General features: G+C 40.8%; 1 protein-coding gene across 1 annotated transcript; it reads right to left on the bottom strand.

Moving 5' to 3' along the window:
• Positions 1–1,112: 1,112 nt before the first annotated feature.
• On the bottom strand, positions 1,113–23,542 carry C7 (complement C7). The gene is given in 18 exon segments (XM_075488611.1): positions 1,113–1,300; positions 3,238–3,422; positions 8,298–8,394; positions 10,602–10,793; positions 11,814–11,946; positions 13,299–13,386; positions 13,745–13,916; positions 14,467–14,695; positions 15,754–15,920; positions 16,342–16,455; positions 17,125–17,368; positions 18,554–18,688; positions 19,335–19,473; positions 20,275–20,416; positions 21,274–21,415; positions 22,388–22,463; positions 23,198–23,253; positions 23,537–23,542. Coding segments are annotated over 18 exon segments (2,505 nt in total).
• Between the last annotated feature and the right edge of the window lie 1,733 nt (positions 23,543–25,275).

Genomic DNA, 25,275 nt, shown 5'->3' with positions numbered 1-25,275 from the left:
TGATAGTACTGCTCTTACTCGGTCACCCACTTGCTACCCAGCCCTTTGTCCTTATTTGCATCCGAGAAGAGTCAGGAGGGATCGGACTGCCAGGACAGGTACCTGAATGGACTTGCAAGGTACACCGTATGTGAACAAAGACGTCACTGTCTGACTACACTAGAGAGCATGCTTAGCTGTGTAAGGAAAGAGTGTAAGACACTCCTTTTATTTAGGAACAGTCTTAGGAGACTGTCCAAAGGTATCACCAGGGGAACTGTATGCAGAGTGTCTCCATTTCTGTGAACGTACGCTTTCCCTAATAGCTGCCTTTGAGGAAGTTTTGCTGTGGTGGAAGGCCTCTATATGCAATGGTCTGTAAGCAAACTGGTCTTGGCACAAATATAAATTCATGTGACAAATACAATGGCGTTACCTGTGCTTACAAATGTAGCTCATGATGATAGTTATGACAATGTAAAATGGCGATTTTTCATGAAGCAGTTGTGTGTAAGAGAAACTGCGAGCATAGGAAGTCTTCTCATTACTTTAAGCTGACTTTACTATGAATGCACATCACTGTGACCTTTAAGAGCTTCAGGCTCAATGACAGGCTCAGTGCTGTGCATAGTGCTTGCTCAACTGAATAAGGTACAGTAGGAAGAAGTTAATTTATTAGAAGAGAAGAATCATGTGTCTTACTTTGTAAAGCCTATTCTTTTTTTCTGCAATCTAAATCTAATCAGTGCATGCATGTATTTGTGTGGCTTTAAGTAAAGTGTATTTACAATGTTAGACACTGTAATCCGTCACTATAAATGCTACTTTGGCAATAGCACTTCAGCAACATTTTTTAATTCTGATGGAAATGTGAAATAAACTTGCCAGTACTAAGTCCGAGGCCTAAGCAAGAGCCCTGTCATGAGCGGGAGTGGCGAGTGCAACTGCCTAACGAAGAGCCTCGGGCCGTGATTCAGAGCCAGCCAGAGCTGATGCACACAGTCTCATCAGTTGCAGTGGACTTCAAAGCAGAGCTTACATTTGGTAGAGCAAAGTTCGAAGTATGTCCTGCCCAAGAGTTGACACATTTTGACATAACCCATGGTGATAAGCAAAACGAACCGTAACGTATCTTATTTGTTCTATACGTCGCAGGGCCTTATGCTGACAAGGGTGACAGTCTCCCCCTGGCATTTGAGCCGTCCAGCCTCGCACTCGGTCATGGTCCGACGGGTGGCAGAGTCACTCACTTCAACACAGATCCGGATGCCTCCCTCCTCGCATGGCCCGTCTTCGTCACAAACACAGCTGTTGGATTGCGCTAAGAAAAAGCACAGAGGAAAAATGCTCAGGATGGCATCCGACTCAGCAAAAACCAGACTAAAATGTTTCCAGCAAAACTGTAGGATTGACAGCCATTTTCTGGAGGGTGCTCAGTGCAAGGAAGACAGGGATCTGTCAGAGTGGGTCCAGAGGAGGGCCACAAAAATCCGAGGGCTGGAGCACCTCTCCTATGAGGACAGGCTGAGAGAGCTGGGGTTGTTCAGCCTGGAGAAGAGGAGGCTGTGGGGAGACCTTATAGCAGCCTTCCAGTACTTAAAGGGGGCCTATAGGAAAGATGGGGACAGAGTTTTTAGCAGGGCCTGCAGTGACAGGACAAGGAGCAATGGTTTTAAACTGAAAGAGGGTAGATTCAGACTAGATATAAGGAAGAAATGTTTTATGATGAGGGTGGTGAAACACTGGGACAGGTTGCCCGGAGAGGTGGTAGATGCCCCATCCCTGGAAACATTCCAGGTCAGGTTGGACGGGGCTCTGAGCAACCTGATCTAGTTCAAGATGTTCCTGCTCATTGTGGAGGGGTTGGACTAGATGTCCTTTAAAGATCCCTTCCAACCCAAACCATTCTATGATTCTATGATTCTTTTCCTAACCTGAAGTAACATTAGCTGATATTCAGGTTCGGTGGATAAACTAGAAGTGGAAATGAGTGGTGCACTGCTGGGACTTCCTCTGCTCGGAGAGGCTGATCGTGCTTGTGGGAAAAGCTTGCTCAAGGTGCCCGAGATATTGCTCTCAAAGACTTCTCTGATGTTACTTCTTGAACCAGTTCATGTATCTACTGCTCCCAAGTCCAGATAACATGTAAGATGAGAGATCTGTCCTTGGACTGTAACAAACTGATCATGCAGACACTTACAACTGGTATCTTTAGTTACATACAGGCTGTTTCACTAAGATCAAAGGATCTACTCCTACAAATAAATGTGCGTAGTTGTGTCAGTGACAACAGCTAAATAATCAGATAAGAAGAAGGCCCCATCTGAGATTTATTTTTCATAACTGTGTCTTTGTTTTGGTGTTGTATGTTTATTTTTTTGCCTGTGTTTGTATCTGCTGAAGTTCCAGCCAGTTTTGATTATCTTTTTTTGTTATTATTTTTGTCTGTTGAACCCTGTCAGACAAAATAGATTAATTCCTATCAAGTAATCTTTTTTATTTTCAAAATATGACAATAACTGTGCCTCTATCTGGAGCACTTCTAAAAACCTAATTTACTCCTTTATCTTCCCATTTCTGGCAACCCTCCATTAAATGCAATGTAGTGTAGGACACTCAGGGAAATTAGATCAGGGAATTTGAAAACTTCCACTGCGGACAGATTGCAAAGGACTGGGACTATTTCCTCTGAGGGAAGAGACATTCACCTTTGATCATAATATCAGAAACTGGGGATAGGCAATGAAGTACAAACAAAAGTAAGTGGCTTTCCTAAATAGTATAGAATAAGACACCCAATTCCTTTCCACAAGATACTGCTGGGGATGCTGCTCAGCAAATTTCAGGAAAGGATTAGCTATTCCTGTGGGCAGTAAGGACTCCCACAATTATTGTGTTAAGGAATTTAAAACAGGTAGATACAGTGAAAAAAGAGTAGGGCAAGGGTTTCACCCAAAAATTCCAGAGGACCAACAGGGTAACTCACTTAATAGGGACTAGGAATAAGCTTTTCCTGTAGATAGTGCATTTTGTTACGATATCCTGCAGGGTTTACTTTTCCATGGTTGGAGCTTCCTGACATGTCTGGACACTAAACACTGGGCTGATGGTTTGAACTAGCTTAGCAGTGCCTGGTGCTTCTGGGAGGGTCTGAAGATACCATAGCAGAACAGACCTACAGCTGATGCATAACTGGGGATAAAGATTTCATTTTGGTCATATAAACAGTTTTGCTCACAATTGTGAAAAATCTCTTACCATCACATTTTTCCCACGAACGGCATGATCCACATGGTATTTCAGCTGCCTGAGGTATTTTGCAGTTTTCTGCATTAGTAAGAGAATATTTTCTGCCCATGCAGTCCAAGGCGTGCATCTTGCAAACAGTTAAAGGTGTGTTTCTCTTGGTTCTTTGATCTGTAGCACAGGTGTCCAGGGAAGGACTGAAAACAAAAGCAGGGATCATGCTATTGAAATGTGTTTTATCTTGGTACCTCTTAAAAAGAGCTGAAGGAGTGGAAAACATTCATGGTCCAGTTCCAATTTCCCTGTTCATTGAAGTACATCCTAAGAGTGCAGCAAGGCAACTTGAGACATAGACATGTGCATAATTCAGACTCCTTCCTTTTCCATGGGATGCTGCACCTCAGCAGAGCCAGGATCTGTCCCCTCTGAAGGACAGGAGTATTACTGGGTATTTGCCATTGACCTCAGTAGCAGTAAGAGCGAGACTTTAGTTAAAAAGAGTTCTAATCTCAATTATTCTCTAATATATTACACATGCATACATCTAAGTACATACACAGAAAACATTTCCTATACATATAATGATATATACACACATGCACATATATGAAAATATTTTATAAGCATTTCTTCATTATAAGACATTAGACTATACTTAAAGGCCTTTTCTCTACTGTCCGTTAAAAGCCTCAGCTTTTACTAAATAAAATGTTATGATCCAACATCAGAGACCAAAGATATTTCTGGAAATACACATACATGTCCACAGAAATTTTATGAAAAACCTGCTCTATTTAGCCAGGGAATTTGCTTGGTTATTTCTTGAAATTCAGATATTGTTCTAACACCCACAAAAATTAGTTTGTAAAAGTGGTAATAACAATTCTTGGACAACCTTAAACAGTATTTGCTTTGGGGACAGTTCCAGGAAGTTGTTACCATTTGTGTTTCATGCTGTAAGTGTAGGAGGGGAGGAAAAAGCCCTTCCGTTATTTCTGGATTTTAATCTCAAACCCCAAGTTTCTCCACTTGTTCCCAATGCAATCAGTGGCATCCATGTGGAGCAAACAAAAAAAGTGCCTCTACAGAGGAGGGCATGCCGGTGCTCTCCTGGAGGCACTTCACAGCCACAGGTAAGGTGCTGCGCAGAGTATGAGAGTGCGCTCCCAGGAGATGGAGAGCTTTGAAATATGGCTCCAAAGGCTTATTTGCAGCACAGCTCCTCCTTTTGAGCTCACAAACCCTCCCACAGAAACTTCCAGTGTATAATGGGTCAGTTCCGAAGGTCAACCTCCGCTGAACAGGTGTTTGGTGGGCAGGAGAGGCTGATGATGTACAGGCAAATGGCCCTAATGAGCTTCAGGAGGCTGCCTGAAGGGGAGGGTAACAGTCCCTGTGAAAGTGGCTTGTCAGAGCAGGGAAGAGGAATTTGAAAGAGGGAAGGTCTAATAATAAAGCCCTGACTCAAACCTTGCTGACTTGCTGGCCAAGTGTTAAGGTAATTCTTCTTTTTTTTTTTTCCTGGGAATTAGGAATTGGGTTTTGGTAGATATATAAATAAGGCACCGAGGAAAAGTGCCTGCTCCAAGCTTTGGGAATGGTTCTTTGAGAGATGGTTTTGAAGCCTCTTAAAAGAGCTGGCTTTACAGAAAGTTTAAACTATCTGTAACATAGTTCACTTTTAAAATATTTAAAATTTGGCACAGAGTTCATTAGCTGAGCCTGAAAACTTTGCTGCATCTACCTGCAACCAAATATGTCTTCAAAGATTATTAACTGCATTACATCTCCTCCTTAAGGTAGCATCCTCAACTGCAATGGCTCCCTTAACTGCTGTGCATAGTCAAAATACCAGCCACTAAATCCCTAGTAAAAACTCATTGCCTGAATTTTCCTTAATGCTCTTTTGTTAACATAAAGAATGAGGTTAACCTTCTTATTCTGAGGTACAACAAGAGGGCACCCCAAAGGATACGCAGCACCAAGCAGCTGATAAATGAAGCTGGTGCATTTGTCTGCATTATTTTGTTTGCTCGTCTGGCTGCACAGCCTATGAGTTAGTGGTGCACTGATTTATAATGTGAAAGTTATCTTTACAGGCAGAAGTATAAGAAAAACTTCATCTTTAAATATCATCTTAAAGTTGGAAGAACAAAGTGTGATCCAGGGAAAGCATCTAATCTATTAAGTTGCTTATTATGTTTAAAATTTTTCAGAGGCCTTCTTCATTTGCCTGAGTGATAAATCTCAATATTTGAGTCTTAAGGTCAAAATTTTGTCTACAAGACAGCTTAATTTAGCTGAAAAGATTAAAGCCAGACACAAGTGCACTCATCTGGCTGCTTTGTACAACTTTAGCAACACCCGAAAGAGGGGAGGGAGGCTGATTTAACCAGTTGCCAAAGGTTGAACCCAGGAAGTTCATGGTCCATGTTGCCAATCTCTCACTACAGTATAATCCCTCAAACTGTCTTGAGTGCTTCACATATTTGCTATAGCTGGGTCAGCTGGGAGAAAGCCAGTGGAAAACAACATGTTCAGATGCATAAGAAAAAGGATGGAGAATCTGTACTCATAAGAGAAATCAGTAATTTGCACTTATTGTTGAGAAAGGATATTACAGGGCTGAGATCATCACAGCAGTGCAATAAAAATTATTAGAGGCAAGGAAGAATCCTTGTGTAAAGTGAATGTGAGACATTCAGTACCTTTTACCTGAAAAAGAAGGCTTAGATAAAAACAAGCTTTTACGAAAGCACATATTGTGAGAAATGAAATAGCATATGTAAGTCAGCAAATACCTTCTCTCCCTTTCACCTACAATGAGAGGCAGGCAACTTTTGGTGAAACTAAAAAGTGAAAAATTCAGTATGCTGGAAATTATTTTAACTTCTTAAAATTATATTCAACACCGTAAGGTTTAATATAACACAGGCCAAGAACTCTTAGGAGAGATATAGGTGCTACACAAATAAATTTGGAGGAAAAAAGAGGGGATAGCACTTAAAAATTATCAAATCTCATGTTCCACTGTGGAGATAGTCTTTAGCTACTGGAGGCTGAGGTTTCGTCGCACTAACTGCACTGACCCCTTACTTGCACTAGGGCCAATTCACACAGAATAGCTGGTGTCCACACTGTTAAACTCTCTTTGCCCCCAAAAGATGGGGACTGCATTAGATAGGAATGGTCCCTGACCCTAGTAACTCCTGTGCTGTGCCTGGGAATTATCCACATATGTGGATATGCCTAAGGCACCACATCATGAGGGACAGATTAGCCCTCACCAGCCTGCTGTGGGGTTCTTGTGCTGTCCCGGGAAGTCTTGGTTGCTAGTCTCTTGGAAACTGAAAGGATGTAGGATGGGTCTGAAACCATGGTGTTCCTGCATTCCCATGTGAAGTCTTGTTCCCAGCTCTCTTCTGAGCAGAGGCTGCTCTTGAAAGTCACTGCCACAGCAAAGCAAGCCAAGTTACTTCTGCTCTCTGAGGAAGGACCACGATTGGCTTACGTGCCTTACTCCTACAGCCTTAACAGGCTGGTAGAGTAGTCTGCTTTGACAGCTGATGATTTATCTTTCTATTATTAGATGTGTTATTTCAAGACAGAGTGAAAAGATGGCATCAGGTAACAGAAATGACTGTTATCTATCTTCTTGCCATTTTGAACATAATTATAAAAAATAGAAACGGGCAAGTAGTAGATTAATTATAACTGAAGCCTGAATGCGTAACTGAATGTAATTCATTTAACTTCCAAGGTTATTGTGACTCTGCCCAAGGCCTTCCTTAGCACTGTGGACTCCCCTCATCTTCTATGTAACTAACCTCAACTCACCTGTGAAATAGAGGAGGGGTTGTTGCCTCACTTTAATGAGTATTGAGACAAAAAGAGTAGGACCAGATTATTGAAAATATTTAGGTGTTTAAGGAGAGGACTAGAGTCTCAGTAGAGTTGTTACAAACCTGGCACTTATCTTCGCATGCAAAACAATGGCCTCAGACCCTAGGGAAGTGCCCAGTGGATCTACAAAACGTGAGCTAAGCTCACCAGTTTTAATTTTCAGATTTGAAAGTGTGCTAATTTTGGCTTAGAACCAGAGCCACCATGCTCTGGTTCACTGGGCACTCTTGAACTATGTGGCTGATGGAAAGTACACGTCCTCCACTGGGAAGTTCTGCTACCGTGAAATCTCCTGAGATGACTTCAAAATTTCTTCCTCCTACTACACAAGGGTAAGATAAATTTGGTCTGTTATCCTAGAGTTTCCAAACTCCTCAGCTCCTGCTGTGACATAAACCTGGCCAGATTTCATATCCAGAGCTCACACCCACTGTGATGACTTTATAGGAGACTTCATCCAGTCTATGCAAACCAGCCCAGTTGTTGGAGTGCTGAGCTCTTTGGCACATCTCCCATCAGCACCAGGTGGTCTCAGGTGTCTTCTTGTTACTCCTCCACTTTGGTTCTGTTACCTCCATGTTTAGCAAAGAACTGAGAGAGTTACTAATTTCCTTACATTTCTTCTGCATTGCTTATTGCAGAATATAGGCTTAGATCAAACGGGAAACAATAAACTCTGGTCAGCAAGTTACAAAGTCAGGAAAGGTAACGTGACTGGTCTGTGCAAACTGCTGTGTAAATGGGAGATTAGATTATTGTGCCTTTCATAACTCTCCAGTCTCTCAGAAGGGAAAAGAAATCTGCTTTATTTCGCTAGCTTTGATGGTTTATGTCCCAGGGGCCTCTATTCTAACTTTTCCTCAATCTTCTAAATCTTCAAAATATCATTTTATCTTTTTCCATCTATTTCACAGATCAAGTGGAGCTGAAATTATGCCTTCACCTTCTGTCATCCAACCAAATTCCATCACTGCTAAAACCCACTGACAGCTCTGACAAGGCAGGTAAGTGATGAACAGGACATTGATTGAGCTGTAAAGCAAACAAAGTACAATGCCTCCTTCTCATATGAGCAAAGCTTTCTCATCTGTCATGGACTGAAGACTTCAGAAATTTAATTGGTCTTGAATAAAGTGAGAAAGTCATTGCCAAATTCAGCCTGAACTTACCCGCACTCGTAGGGCATTTTGCATATACATTGCAACTGATGTACTTTCTCCCATGGCTGACATTTAGGCTCTGTCACTTGTGGTTTCACACTGGGCACTGAAGTAGAAGAACACAGACAGTGCTATTAAGGGTCAGAAAAACAAGGGCTGTTAAAGGTCTACTCTGAAATTATCCTATCAGTTGAGCTTAAAAGGCACTGAATTATACAACCATGACATAAAGTCACATCCTGCATGTTCATTAAAAGTATCTACTGCATGGAAGGAATCAACACTATTAAAAAAATATGATCCACTTTGCAAAGTTACTGTTCAGTAATTTATCCACAGGTCATGAGTCAGATGGAAGGAGACAGGTACTATGTTCAAGCTTAAACATTCATCTAATTTCTGCAGCAGCTGTTTGTTTCTGCTAAATTTAGCAGTGCTGAATCATAGCTGGCAACAGCTTTACCATTAGGTTTCAGAGTTACTGGCTTCACTATTGTCACTAGACAAGCTAAGTCTCCACAGTCTGATGTAGAAATGTGAACCTGAATATTTTTATACACTGTTGGTAATGAAAACTACTAGTTCCATCAGTAGTCCTAAATCTGCACTAACTTTAAAAATAAAAGCAATAGTGATTCTTGGGGAATTTTCATCATTGCACATGTACTATTCTTTGAGTGCTGAGTTGTATTCCAAGCTTGAAAGTGAAATAAGACTTTGCTAAACATTCCTCTGGAGATTTCTGTAGCAAGTAATGGCAAGAATTTGCTAAATCCTAGTTGCAGTGCATTGCAATACAGACAGCAGGCATAACCCTGTCTTCCTGCAGAGGGGAAATTTCCACCGAAAATCACTGCATTCTCTCCATCCCTGGGGCTGTTGGTTGTATAGTTGACCATTACTGACACTCTTGCTGACTAAATACTATCATCCAAACATATGTGTGCCACTGTGTCTGTGTATACATATCTTGTTAATTTTTACCCTTGTCATCTCATATTCCTTGTTTTTTTAACTGCTGTTCTAACTGTTATTCTGATCTAATTGTTGTTCCTTTTTTGTTTTTTAACTTTTGTACTAATGTAAAGCTGCCATACAGCCAGGCACAAGCTGTTTCTGAAGATGGAAGCATTTGAAACGGTTTCTAATTATTACTGGAATTTGAATACATGATGTAACCAAAAAAAAAAAAAGATTAAAATCAGTCACTAAGGCAAAGCCTAAGGAGTAATTGGCAACAGTACTTCAGCACTGGTACTTTAGCACTTCAGCAGCTGTGAGGTGTCTATGTGCAGCTATGTTATTCCTTCTGAAATCCTTATGCTTCCTGTGCATGTGGATATGACGCAGCGGCAGGTGACTTACACTGGGAATCTCACAGGACTGTTGCCTTTTGAGGTCTAAGCCTGATTGTCACCTGCCTTTTCCCTCAGGTGAGGCAACCTCAGGCAGCAGTTGGCTGATAAGGAGAAGACAGACATGAAATGTAGGAGACATGCCTAGTCTTCTACAGCAGTGGCTGTTGTCCCCAAGCAAGGGTCTCCCCAAGGATATCAGAACATCTGGGACCTCAAGTGAAGATGTGACTGGCTTGAAGCAGCAAGCTGCTTGGATGCCTGTGTGTCACTGATCAGCATCATAGGAGTGCTCAGGAGAAAGCCTCATCTGCCTTCCATAACTGGAGAAGATGACTTACACAGAGCTGCTGTATGCTATAGCCCACTTCCCTCTCTGCCAGTGCCTGCCAGTATCAACCCCGAGGTTAAACTGCTGTTACCATGAACTTGAAGCAGCATTTTCCCATTGCTTTCAGTTCCTGGAGATTTACTCCATATCAGCTGTGTGACTGTCAGATGAGCAAAAGGAGGTCATCCAGCCCTGTTCTTCTCTGCCATGAGAGGTTGTGGTGCACTGAACAGCTTCCAGATAGAAAAGCCGTATCCCTAAGGTGTGGCTCACATGGTGGTGGTGTTACACAACGTGGGTGGAAAGTGAAGTATACTTGGGTGGCAGAATAGGCAGCATACATCCCAGGCAATCTCTTAAACTATGGTTCGTGAAAATACTTGATAGCAGTAGGGGAGTGGGAAGCAAAAAGTCGTAAGGAAACCTCACAAGAAAAGTCTTAAGGCATCTTATTTTAACAGCCCACAGAAAACACACGCTCGTTTTCTGTGCTTCCTGCTGGTGATATAAGTATGGCTTCTCTATCACTATATCAGCTACAGCTCTGTCTATATCTTATCCACATAAGCCATAGTCTGTCCAGGAAAGAAACTCCTGCATCCCACTTGGAGGACTGCAATGGCTTACCTGGTCTCTTGCACTGGATAGTCTTCATGTCAGGAGACCACTTGAGACTGGGCTCGCACAAAACGGAGCGTGCCCCTTCTAAGTGCATGCCTTGTGGACAGGACAGAGTTATTCTCTCACCGATCTCATACACAGGTTTCCATGGCTCTCCTTGCAAACCCCCCTCCAGGACAGGCAGGAGACAAGAGGTTTCTAAGAATTGAAGCATTTGAGATAACCACAGTGAATCAGTGGATTGAAGAAAGCAGTAACGTATTTTGTCTTCTCCTAAATTCCTTAACAAATTGAATGGTAAGATTAGCTGATTTTCCTGTAGAAACACATCAATCATGTTAGCACAGGATATTAACTCATCACAACAGCCAAACATGTGCAATACCAAGGACAGAGTGACAATATCTTCTCCTACGGCCTGCAGGTCCAGCCCTAGCTTGAAGAGGGCTTCTCTGTTCTTAGGACTGCTTAGGACCCATGCTTCTGTTGAGCGTTCATACTAGAGAGTAAGAACCCAGTAGAGAGAGGTCATAAATACAGGACCCTGGGAGACCATGTACTGATACACCAAGAGATGGCATTTAAACAGTGTGGACTAGCATTTGTGGGCAGTCAGTCCTGGCTGGCAGCAGGAAAGGATGGTGTTGAACTGCAGGTCTGAAAATTCCCAAGTCTATATGATCACACTCAAAGTTGACTCAGAAATAAAATATGCAGGGGAAAAAAGAAACCCTAATGGTTACTGACCAGGTTAGAGAAAAAGAGTGAAGTGGGGAGATCATCCAAGATGTAAAGTGATCCTTTGAGTTGTGTTCTTATGACAAGGCAGTTATTTGAGAACTTTGTGGTTGCCCAGTGCTGCCCACTGGACCTTTTTGATTGGTTTTAGACATAGACTCATTCCCATGGTTCTTGGATATAGTCACAGGACTGAATTAAGCAACAAATTTTGTTTCCACAGGAAGTAATTCCTGGACTAGAATTTAGTCTCCCTCACTTCCAGTCTCCCTTAAAACCAGACTTTATGGGCACGTTTCTACTTCACTACTACAATATCTGGATTAAACATAAAAGTCAGTTTAGAACTGATTATGTCTAGGGAACTGGGAAGTGCAGGTGTGTATTTTTCCCCTGTTGTTGGAAAGCAGATGTTCAGAGATGTTTCACTGGAATTCAGGAATGGAGTTGTATTTCAGAACAAGAACCAGTTAGACATACCGTGGCAATATCTGTCTCCAACTTGCCACTGCAAATTACTGCCACACTTAGCAACAGGATCACCAACAAGAGAATATCCATGTCTGCAAGCATAAACAATGCTTCTCCCAACAGGGTATGAGTTTTCAGCATTCTGAAAGAAAAGGAACAGGTGAAATTAAGAACCACCAGTGGCGTTGAGCTCCCTTTGATTCTGGGATGCAGTAGCTGAGGACAGTGAGAAGTATTAATGCTACTCTACAACGCACTGATGAGAGTGTCTGGAATACTGGGGGCAATTCTGGTTATCAATAGTCAGTAAATGTGATCAAAATGGAGACGATGCTGCAAATAATTTGGTAGAATAGAGAATATTTGGGCTATCTTAACTTACCAAAGGGAGGGTTAGAGTTGAAGGTACCCTGTGACAGGGTTCTGGCAGTGGTACGTCAGCGATGAAACAGCGCTCTCCTGCCAGTGTATAAACTGACTGCAAATATGGCTGTTATCAAGCATTAGAGGAGGAACATAAGCTCTTGAAGAGCCTTCTGGGGGGAATCAGTGGAGAGTATATGGCTTTGCTAATTCTTAGGATGGCATGTTATCAGCTTGCTAAAGGTTAATCTGGTATGGCCACTCAAAAGAGCTGGACCTGAAGACACAAGTCTTTTCTCATTTTATATCCCACTCTCTTCGAAGGAGAGATCTTATGAAAAATTGAGACTACTCCACAAATTGCAGGGTTTTACCTTTAGTTTGTGATCAATACAGGAGACAACTATTGATTACCCGTAAAAAATTTCACTGGCAAAAGAGGGAGCACAAAATTGTGGATCTTGCCTCAGGTTGCAGTTGTGCAGAGACAACTAATGGATTTTGAACTAAACCTTTTACCTATTTATTGACCAAAAAGACTCTAGACAGCCTTGTAACACAGAGAAGGCATAATCCATTCCTCCAAGGGAGGAATTTAGTCTCCCTTTTTAAATAGGCCCAAGTTACAGTCAGCAAAATACCTTGCCAGATCATAGTTTCACCAGGGAACAAGAAAGTGCAATGGTGAGTTACAGGGTGTAGAGTGAAGATTCCTAAAATCTGTTTATAATTTTGCAATGGACTTGCTGGATGACCTTGGACAGGTTACATTCTGCGCTGTTTTTTCTCTAGTTCCTGTGCTTTAATATGTAATTCACGTAGCTCATAAAATTTTTTGTATGTGTATGGGGTAAAGGACAAGTAGATTACTTTTCTCTGTAGGTACCATGGTCCAGAAAAGCAAAGATTTTGTTCTGGTTTTGGGGGTGGGGCTTTTTTGGTTTTCTTTTATTTTTAGAAAGAAGTCTTGGCTAATGCCAGGGAGAAATGCTGAGAGAGCTGCTATACGGTAGCTCTGATACTAAGCTTACCAAGATAAATACAAATTTGCAAGTGAATACCTGTATTAACTGTAATAGAGACACTGCAGGTAGGGATAAGACAGATAACAGAGTAATAGAAATAACTTACTTGAATAAATCCATTTTCCAAGAGAGGAGGAGGTGAACAGAATTCTGTAGGAGTTATGGATAAATCAAAGCAGTGTGGTTCAATCAAGCTATGAAGCAAACAAAAGTACGATTTAGTTTGAATTTAATCTCCCTTCCTTTCAAAATTCTACACTTCTCAGTGAAGCCCATTTTCAAGACTATTATGCGTATTTACATCACAATTATACTTTAACCAGGCACTGCCAGGCTATCTGAGAGAGTGCTAAATAGAATGGCGTCAAGTTTACTGGCTTTTACCCCATTTTCTATTTTTACCTTGTATCAGATTCACAGCTTCTGAATTTCATTTTGTTTCAGCTTAAATATGAAAGCTCAGTAAGTGATCTTCTCCCTGAATTCAATAGCTTCTGAAATAAATTTTTATATCTTCCTGTAGTCGTGCTCCAAATGTTTCTTTCTGCTTACCGAAAATGCTGCAACTCTTCATCTTCGCATGGTCTGCTTTCACGCTGCTCTCCTATGCAGGCCTTCCCACCGCCACGTGGGGAGGGGTTGTTGCAGGTTCGACTCCTTGATTTCCTTCCCCCTGAACAAGGACTCCAGGAAGACCAGCAGCTCCAGTGTCCATCAACAACACCTATGCAACATTTGGGAATCACTCTGTAGGTGGTTTAAAGGCACAGGCTGTTCAAAGCTAGTCATGGTCCAAACTGTGCCCTTACAGAGAATTCCAGATTGCAATGATCTCATCTTTCACCTTTCCCAAACTTGCCTTTTACATAAGTATAATTCCATGGAGTCTATATGTTATCAGAGTCTGAGAGAACATAAAAACAGCTATCAGCTACAACTAACTAAAAAGCAAAAATTTTTGAAGTTATTGATACTCATTCATTCAGCATATATACTTATTTATAGAAGGTTACGTTTTGAGTGGTTAGTATTGTCCACTTCATTCAACAATAATAATAAAAACAGTTCTTTTTTAAGTACTGTTTGGACATGTTAAGCAAAGACTCAGGCTCAGCATGACCCTCCCCACACTGTATGTCTCCAGCGATATCTGACCCAAGCAGCCACTGCACATCAGCCACTCATTCAGGTTGTGCAGTCGGACAAACAGACTCTGGAAGCAGGAGAGCACGCTTTCCCACTTCTGAACTCTCACAAGTTTAAAGAGTGCTGACCTTGCTGATCTTGCACGAGAGTTCCCAGCTCACAAGCTGCTCCAAAGGTGTAAGGCTTGCAGTAACACATACACTGAGTTCCTTCTACGGCTGCCTCACCGCCGTTCTGGCAAGGCTGACATTTGCAGGGATCATTTTCAGCCATATATTCTTCAATGGCTTGTTTTAGGTAATGCTTTTTGACTGAGGAGCAGGGCACTTCCTTTACCAGCTCATATAATGGTGTTAGCTACACACAGCAGAGAAACATTTATGTTAAATAGTTCTATTTGGGATATAAGAGTTTATAAGCACATTTCATCACGCAAAATAATGTGATATATGTTCCTGCACATGGGATTTGACAGATGCTCTAATTTGCTAGCTAGCTAGCTAAAACGTTATGTTAGTATTTAATATTAGCCTTTTTCTGAAAAGTCAGCTCTGCTTAACAGCATCCCTTAAAGCTAGTGGTAGATTAGGCATGTTTAAAATATATTTGAGCTATGAGATTATGGTTGAGATAAAAATGTAACACAGGCCACCAATGTACAGTGACTCAAATTCTCACCCAGCTATTCCCAGCCTAAAAAGCTGGTCATTTAAACAACCCATTATGATATTTCATTGAGCAGTGATTGAAGGTAACAATAAGCAAAAACATTTTGCATTTCTATTGCCTATTTTATGAAATTCTGTGCTTTTACATTTAATTGAAAACTTCCTGACAGAAATCTTTCTAATCTCTGATTAGAAACCTTTCTAATCAGAAAAATTCCTGAAGAAGATTCTTCAGTATGTGGGCAGTTCCCAAAAGGGACTTAGACAAGGTAGCAGTGAATATGGCCATGCCCAGCTTTGAAACGCCTGGCTTCCGGAATCTCCAGTTATGCTGAACTTCTGGATGCAGACAGAAGGAGGAGGAATAAGAGGGGTACACAAGAAGCTGGCAAGCTGAGTGGAAGCTACGCAGACCTGCCAACATGCATTTCAGGAAAGGGGCTATCTCAAATCTGGGCTTTCTCCAATGCTAGGGTGACCCTCTATTCTTAAGCAGAACTCCACTAAAGTCACTGAAGGCTGGTAAGATTGTGGGTATTGACCTGCCAAAGGACTTAGATTTGTGATGCAACTAATCACGTTAGCTTCATGGCATTTTCTTCCTGTGAACTTTTCTTTTTTTATGAAGTGATCTGAAAACAAAATGATTGCAGACTACAGCCTGATTAATCACCAGCTATAGCTTAATCATTTCTCCCCTTGAGGTGATCCAATCTGCTCATCTCTACTTCAGGAAAACAGCCTTACCTTTTGTTTAATTACTCTGGGATAGTCTGTCACTGATCGGGCCCAAAAGGAGTATCTCTGACTGTTCCCAGCAGGGTTATTCAGCTCTAGATAACTAAGGCCAGCAACAGCACCTGGGCTTCCTCCTTCTATGTAGGGGTCTCCTTTAATCTTATTACCACTGCTTCCTGTAGATTCAGGATGGGAAATACAGAAAATACCAGCATTGCTATAATTACAAGTGGAAATAGAAACAATACATGCAAAAACTATGTAGCAAGTAGTGAAAGGACTCCTTAGTGCAGATCAACCACCTGTGCCTGTATCAAGAGCTCCTACATTGATAATATATAAGAAGTATCTGGTTTTGCAGGTGTCTTGGCAGCTCTGACTTAGGGTCTCCAGAAAAGCACTAGTTACTGGGAAAGCATTAGCAATGATTGATGAGTGCTGGAGAGCCTTTTAAACCAGGCACTTGGTGTCTGAGTTCAGCGTGTTAAGATAGAGTTCAACAAAGCTATCAGCACCTGCTCCTCATTTTGGCAGCTATTTAGGAGGAGATGAAAGATGGAGACGTGACAACTGTACAAGTCACTGTTGAACATTTACCTGAAGAGGTCTGTAGCAGTTCATCCAGTTTGGAGCACTCTACTTTCTTCTTTCTCACAATGAATGCGTTCCAGCCTGATGTGGTGCACTGGTGCATGTCTGTTATGCTCAGACCTGCAGATAATCGATCCGTTAACAATACCGTACGCAGAAAGTATGTTGGATTCATTTCCGAGTTTCCCATTGACTCGAGATGTCATGAAGTATTACGCATAAATTAGAAGGCAACTAACCAGCACGTCCTGTGGGAAGGTCCATGCGTTGCTAAAGCCTATGGATGGAGGCTGAGAGACTGGAGGTGTATCTGGAAAAAGTTTATTGTTTCTTCCTTCTCTTTTCTCAGCAGTGCCTAATTGTACGGCACTGCTCCACACTGAGTACCATCATATGTGTCGTTCTGGTGTTTGCACTGTTTGTAATTTATTCTGCTTTACACAGTTTTACCCAACCTTCACCGCCAAGTAACTTTTAAGCTTTAACATTATTTGAGATTTAGATTGGCACTAGAATACAAGTTTTGTCTGATAAGGTCCTGAATCAACTATCAAATCTTTGCTACCCAGAGCACTGCAGGTCACAGACGTGGACCTGGAACTAAATGTTGTGGTTTGAGCACTTTTTCTAATCTTCTTTCTTTTGCTTGTGAAGAGAATGCCGTGGTCACTAGTAGAATTTACTAGTGATTCACTACTTGATTTTAGATATTAGCTGGGAGAACATGCAAATAAATTTTTATTCTTGTTTATTACTTTGATTCTTGTAACAAATACTCTAGTACTCTACCTTCTGCTTTCATTTTGTCAGTATCCATATAAAAAATAACTTTGTAATGTCCTCCTAGAGATCCAGAGTGTAAGAAATGAGTTCCAAATTGTTCAATAAGTCTTCGGTAGACATTGTAATCATAGATGACTGGAAGGTTGGCCAGTTCCTTCCAGAAGGGCTCCGCAAGAGTGAGAAAGTCTGGGCGGTTGTTAATAAACTGAGCAACTTCCACACTGTTCTCAACAACCATCAGCTGCTTACTCTGGGGGAAGGAAAAGATGTCAGTCATGCTCCATGTCACTACCACGGTGGTTCCTACTAGCCACATGACATGCACGGTATATTGGCTACTAACCAACAGCTTTACAGAGCTGTTAGATATGTCTAGCAAGTTGGTGAATGCAAAAAGAATACCCTGAAGTTAGGAAATATCTTTTGGACCTTTATTTATAATTGCTCCAACATCTTTCTTTTCCTCTTGTGTACCTGAAAGCTAGCATAAGGACAAATAAGAAAGGAAAATATCACTCTTCAAAACTAATGATGGTTTCTAACACCAGAAGCCTGGCAGTAGCAGGTTAACAGGCCTCATCTGAAAGCAAATCAGAGGCACTAGAGAGGTCTTCTTTGCACTCTGTTTTGTGTAGAGGAGCCTTTTTTAGTACGGGGCTCTAGCCATTTTGAGGATGCTGCTGAATTATAAAATCCTATATGCCTATACAATATGGTTCACCTCAGCCTCTCAAAGTTGCTTTTGAACTTTGCTATGCTAAGTCTCAAAATATGTAATTGTTAGTCTGGTAAAATGAGCTTGTCCTCTGTCAGTCTGGGGGCCACAAAATCTATAAATTTGTTACTTGATTTTATTTGCTATAAGATAGAGGTTATACGTCATAATTGAGAGTTGCTCTCCAATTATTTATATAATGCTCCTTTTTAAATAAGTCAAGGCATAAGCACTGTGACTTCCTGGCTGTTTACGACACCAGATCTCTCTCTTACTGGAGTTCTACTAGTAGAAAATGTATTGTAAAATAAATTAACTTTAATCACAGAATTATTTTGATTTTTTCATTCCAAGATACTGACAGAGATAATAGAAAAAAAAAGGCAGCAAATCATTAGAAGAAAATGGAAAAGATTACTCAATTATGAGAAGAAGCCAATGTTTTCCTTCCTCAAATAGGGAGGAAAACAGCTAGTGAATAAATAAATTACTAATACAGAAGTAAAATTGAGAAAGTAAAAACAGCAGCCAATCCTTCTTAATTGATAACGAAACCAGTGATCTCTTTGTAAAGATTTTATGGATTTTTTCTGTCATGTACTTTATGTCAAAGATATCTGGATAAAATAAATATTTGCATCTCACTATAAAAGCACGTTAAAAAAAATTATGAAAATGTTTATGCAAAATACTAAGCCACAGTGACAACTGTATACATACCTTTTGACTGTGGTGCACATCGCTATGCCTTAACAACCTGCCTGCATTGTTTGATGTTTCAGTTCTCGATGTAGGTTTCATGTAAGACCAAGTGCTGTTGAAAAACTCGTAACTGAAATCATTCTGAATTTTAACCTAGAAGATGAAAGATAGAATTCTGCATAAAGAGCTTCATGAAGGATGTAAAAGTGATAACTTATAAAGTAGAGCAAGTCCTTCCTGATGCAAAAAATCCAATGTGTTTTTCAGGCTGACTCCATTTCAGATTTCATAAAAAGTACTGAACACTATTGGAAAAGCATTACATATATATATATTTTTTTATATTTGTATATTAAGCATTTACGTTACGAAGTAAAGTACATTAAGGATTACTTGGCATGCTTTTGATAAACATGAGACAAACTGAATGTCTGAGACAGTAACTTCAAATAAAGCATATCTCTGGAAGATCTCCACAAAGCACCGCAAAGCCTTGTGCACATAACATTTCTTAGGGCGATGCAGGCCACTACTTACACTAAGGAGATGGCTTTACATTCAGTCGAGCTGTGAGAGAATTAGAAATCACATCCAAGGAATTACAATTTTTTTTCCTTTCATTTTAGCAAGATATACAAGAATTTGTATTTCAAAATAATAAGCAACTGCAGAGAGGGAACAGGTGTCATTCGGCTGCACTTAGGGAAACATACCTGCCAAGAGACCCTACAAGCTTTGCATCATTTTCCCAGTTTTAATCATGACTCTAAATATAAAGCTGTGCTTAATGGAAACATACCTGGAAAGTATAAGCAAGAATGCTTTCACTCAGCCTGTAGTATTCTCTCCCATCGCCGCTAAAGACCTTTCTGCATTGTCCTCCAAAGCTTTTTGTATGAATGACTCTTCCCCTAGTCTCACCAGTAATGGCATCAAAGCTACAAGAAGAAAAACATGAAAGATCATTAAGACAGAGAGGCAGCAAATTACTTTACAGGAGGCAAAAATTAAAGAGCCATTATAACTGGATGCTGCATCTGCAGATTAAGATCATAAGCTGATTTACCCAAGAAAAGGGGGTATCGACTGACAGACATTTATACCTGTAGAACTGCAGTGTGCATAGCATGTTGCAATATGGAAAGCAAAATGTTGCTCTCGATTTGTCAACAAAAATGAACACATATCAGTATCTCTTAACATTAAGACATTCATTCCAGCAATTAATGCAACACAGAAACAACAGGGCATCCATTCCAAAATGTTTTTTGTATTATATCTCAATTATATCGCATACCAAGTGATACAGCTATGCGAAAGGAACTTAAGATAATTATTTTGCTAGGTTGCAGATGGGATGTATAAACAGAAATCCATATGGATCCACAGTACTAAATGCAACAGCACTGAACAAAAAGAATGAGCATTGCTGGCTCATTTTTTCCATGCTGATGATCATGTGTTATTGGTTTACATTTCATTTTGTATCTTAAAAGATGTTTTTCAGTAGCAGGAATGAAAGATAAAAAGCTTTATTCTGTGCTTCAGGTCAAAGGGCCTGCACATCCTGGCTGCACTGAGCCACTGGCATGATGCAGGCCATTATACTGAACACTTTTGAATATGGGACGTTTTACCATAGGCCCAGGAAGCCTATCTGTACAGCCAGAGCTTGTAAATACAATAAAAATGTAAATGCATTTGGCACTAGTACTACTGAGCCTGGCACAGAACATTACCCTGCTCCTGTAAGTTCTGAATTCGGAGGTGTTTTATCAGTATCACATACAGTCATCTTCTCTTCACATCGATCTTCATCTGCACCATCTTCCTCACAATCCTGATCTCCATTGCACACAAGAGATCTGCTAATGCACTGACCTAAATCAGAACAAAAATGCAAAAATGCATGGGGAAAGGAGAAGTGTTTGTTCAGTTAAAAATAAATCACCTAAAATCAAAGCAAAAGTCCCACTTATCTACTCCATTAATTAGCTCGTTCACTCCCAGTTTGTGATCCAATTTGTGATCCAGTTTGTGATCCCAGTTTGTGAACAGTTTGTGCCCAGGAGGGCTTGTGAAGCCACAGTAAACGTAGACATAAAGAAACAGCACTTGAGGGAACCACAGCCATTCAAGGCTTATGATATATTAATAAAACAGTTGACTTCTAGATTTATTTCCTGAGCTTTCATCCTTTGACCCTACCACTTGTGATTAACTGTGATTATCTCTCTGGTAGCACCAAAACATGTTTATCATGTTCCTCTGTGATAAACGTCTACCTACTGAGATAATGTGCTTTTTTGTGAAGGTAATGGAAGCTGCTTGGATACGAGGGCTGTTTTAGGGAGCATTAGTTTCCAGGATCCAGGTGATTTCCAAGATGTTTGGATATAGCCTAGAACAGCTTCGAACAATCACATCTAAGGTTGCATTCCTTAATTACCCACTTGTAATGACAAAAACCTGTGCTCTAGGGCAAATTAGTACGGCAGAATGACTTAGAGAGGCTACCAGGGCTACAGCAAATTATCTGCAAAGCTCCACAACACTCCAGATGAAATTAGAAACGAGTGTAGTCGAGGCTGGAAAAAAGGAAACATCCTCCTAAATCAAATCTGTCTGTAGGTTAAGGGTTCTGGAAAGTCATTGCCCGTTTACTAAAGCGCAAAGATAACAAGGTTATCTTCTTAACTTTATGACCAGAAAATGGTGAAAAAGATCTTGGATGGTACCTGAGAAACACCTGAACCGATCACCACAGCCATCCTCTGTTGGGCATCCCCTTGTGGGGGTGCATGGTCTTGTTTCAAAGGCATCCCCAGAGCAGGGGTTTCCCCCATACTGGCCATAAACTGCTACTGTCCGTCTCCGAATCTGAACACAAACCAAGGGAGTCTTAGAAAATCCAAATGCAAAGCAGGAATAGTTTACTAGTGTCAAGACAATGCTACCACTCTACTGCTGTAAGGAAATGAGACATTCACTATTTTTTCTGAGAACAACCACACTTGGTATTACCACAACCACGCTTGGTATTACCACAATATGGTAACAAACTCTCAAGTTAATAGAAAGACAACTATTTTATCTATAAGGTCTTTAGACTGATGCATAAGCTTGGCTGGTTTGTTCAAAAATCTAATACGTAACTGAAACCAAAAGAAAGCTGCTGACAAATTTCAGTTTTGTTTTACATTTTTAATAGGACCAATCATGCCAGATATGAATTTGCTAAAGTTCTTCAAAGTAAACAATGTCATTAAGGAAGATGATAAAATCTAACATCAAGTGGGCTACTTTTTGCTTCTAAAAAGACTAAGTACTCTCTCATGATGCATCTTTAATTTTGATTAATCCCTCCCTAACTGATGCAACATCAAAGTAAATGAGAAGGAAAATCAAAAGCAAGTGTCTTGCACATCAATAGAGTTGCACTGTAAAAATCATCAACTTGTTTTCACTGAGGATAATACTTCGCAGCGAAGTTTTCTTTCCTTGAGATGTGACTCCACTAATGAAAAATCAACAGAATTGGTACAAACCAGCATCAGCGGAGAAATGCCTCAGTTTACTGAACAGTTCAGTTGAGCTTTTTGGAACTACCACCAAAATAAAAAGTGCACAAATTATTTTACAATGTGAATGTCATAGCTTTGAAAGGGAACATGTTGGGGACAGACTAGAGGATTTCCCTTCTGAGTTCTGCGTTCTTCAACCTTCTCATTTGCTGGAGCTTTTGTCTGACACCTGATTTGCAGTTTTAAAGATACAGTGGCTCCTTAATTACTGGGAAAAAAGCATATGCTTATGAAGTCATGAGTATAGAAAAGGTGTGTCCATCTATACCTGTTTTTGAGTACAGCCATTGCACTCGGACCAAGGGCCAAAAGAATTCCAGCGGCAATGGACTGGAGGGGAAGGGCTGCTCCAGTAGTATTTTTTGCATTTAAAAAAAAAAAAAAAGAGAGGAAAATCATCAGGGATTTCCATCCATAAGCATTAGTGCAAAACTCTCCTAAACAGCAAAGCAGGCCTTCAATAACAATTAGCGGTATGATCAAGCTCCCTCTAAAACCACTTGGATTTGCTTTTCATGTGTAAGAATGAAATCAGCCCCAGCTTGGGCTTCCTGGTCACTGAAAAGAAGAAACCAGATACATTCACCTAGCCTGAAGATCAGCAAGGACTTTGTGCAACCATAATACAAGCTTCAAAGACCAGCTTCACATTGCAAAGCAGGGAGAGGCCAGACCACATCTGGAGATCCGCAGGGAGCTGCCAGGGGCTGTGTGTGCCATGGGGTGCAGCAGACCTTCCTTCAAACAGCCAGTTTGCCACGGGGAGGCATTGAGGGTGCTACCTGCCCCCAGGTTACCTGTCCTGTGTTTCACAGACGTGCGTTGCTGTGGCTCATACCACCGCTGTGTGCTCTTTTCTCGAAGGGCAGCTGACTCCGCTGGGCAGAGGTAAGGGACACCGTAATCCCTCACTCTTGCCACCACCGATGGCAGTGGCAGCGCTGACACCAGTGTCTCCTCTCCTAGGAAATGTATCTGAAGACCCCTTTAAGACCTGCCCCATGTCACACATCAGAAGTTGTCTGTTAAATTATATACGCTTAGCCTTCAGCATATCATTTACTAAAGAAATATTTACCTGGAGAAAATGGAAGAGAAGCCTGAAACTTCCAGCAACAGAAGAATCCCCAGCACCTGAAAAAAGAGGAGCAAAAGCAAACTTACTTTGCTTTTCTGCTTTTTCCGTTAGCTCATGCAGCTGTTCTTTCTGCAATCTTTACACTAGTCAGCTCAAGAAATAGAAGAGAGCTTATTGATTTTCCTCAGCTTTGTTGTGCAAGTTGTTTTTTAGTTGTCTTCTTTCTTGCAACACTGCCCAATTACATTTTCAGCTAAGTATTTCTCCACATAAATTAATATTTCATTGCACTTGCCATATTCACTTCTTCAGTACAAATTAAGTAAGCAATTGTCTTACCTTCATGTTAGATGAAATACCAAGATATCCAGCAATTACCAGGGAAAATGCACTTCCACTCAATTCAGCAGCCAAAGGAGTCAGTCAGTCTGTCTGCTACTGTATGTCTCTTCTCACTCTGCCTTGCTATTCTGCTTTTCTTTCCCTAAAAAGGCTGAATATTGCTGAGGAATTTTAATGTTAACCCATCTAGTCCTCCCCAGGGACACAGCCTGCTTTGGGAGCTGTGCAGTGTTTTTAAGACATATAAATCAAGGCTTGGATGTACTGACTGGGGCTGGCACAAAGTTGTGAAGAGTGCTTACTGGAAGAATAATTGTCTTTTCCTTATCTTCTCTCTCACAGTTTCTTTCCTCTGAACAAGGCTTTTCAGAGATCCCAGGCCAGTCCTGGTGTCACATACACTACACCACAGCTGAGTCCCCAGCTTCAGTAGGAAGACCTGCTCTAGAATTAAGCTGATGTTGCTAAGGTTTAATTTTGATCACTAATCTTCAGTCTCGACTTCTGCAGTCATGCTGATTTTTGTGTATCAGTTCTCACACTGAAAATCAGCTTATGGATCCGAATGCAAGTTTTGGCCAATTCTTGGCATGGTCTTGCCTGTGAAAGACTTCCTGAGATCATACACAGTTTCAATGACACATCAACAGCTAGCTTTTTGTGGGGATGCTCTTACAGAAGTAAGAGCACTTCACTGTCTCTTTCCTCACCCTGCCATGCTCTCGTATTTTTTCTATTGGCTTTTTTCTCTTTCCAGAACTGATCCATTCCAGTAACAGCAAGAAAATTCCACTGCTGGGGAAACTTACATGAATTTATCCTAGTGGAGCCTGGATGAAGCCCTTGTGGAAAAGCAGCACCCCTATCTGAAAACTCTTCATATACTACATCTCAGATACTACATCTAGTTTGAACAGTTTAACACAGTCCTCAGAAAACTAAATGCTTCATGTCACATCATCACTACCTGGTGACTTTTAAACCCTCCACTCTGTTGGCATGGTCTGCTGTCCTTAAGAAGATGCCCAGATCTTGGGTCACATTACTCCATCCATGTGAGGGATGCCTGTGTCCACTCCTCAGAAGTTAGTAACCCCAGAGCCAATTTAGCTAATCTAGAGCCTGTTTTGGGGACTCTTCAGGTTTAGTAACTATGAATCTCTTTGATAATGTAATTCATACACTTTCACCACTTCTGTACCTATTTTATTGCTTTTGATCGAAATCTGCATGCTCCTATTAAGTTTTATGACCGATTTGTGCAACATTCTCAGTGGTCATTTGCTTATGAAGGAAAGGATTAAAACCAAGTTAAGCCCTTTAATAGCTGGCCCAGAATACTGGAACTCTGATGAATATTTTATCTCTCCAGACATATGTCTTGATCTTGCAGTTAGCTGTTTTAATGGCTTAGATAGCAATTTCACTTTCTGTAAGTACATCATTAGCTATAATAACCCTCAAGATAAAGATATACTGTAATTTGCTCATAAACAAAACATGCAAATCAACATAAAAGAGGACAAATACAGCTAGCAAAGAAAGTATCTATGGTGGTGGGGCTCTGCTCTTAATTAATGGATAGTAAAATCATTGATAGTAATGGGTATCATATTCAAATGAGTTTATATTGATGGAATGGCTTCATGCAAGAAGCATTTCAGCAAGACAAAAATGTTCCTTTGGCAGATGCTGTATAATAGTTCTTTTAGCACACATTTTCAGGTACCTCAGCC

Source organism: Mycteria americana, chromosome Z (genome assembly GCF_035582795.1).
Source record: "Mycteria americana isolate JAX WOST 10 ecotype Jacksonville Zoo and Gardens chromosome Z, USCA_MyAme_1.0, whole genome shotgun sequence".
NCBI classification, from domain to species: domain Eukaryota; kingdom Metazoa; phylum Chordata; class Aves; order Ciconiiformes; family Ciconiidae; genus Mycteria; species Mycteria americana.
The sequence above is the reverse complement of the archived record's forward strand: the minus strand, read 5'-3'. Positions and strand labels throughout refer to the sequence as shown.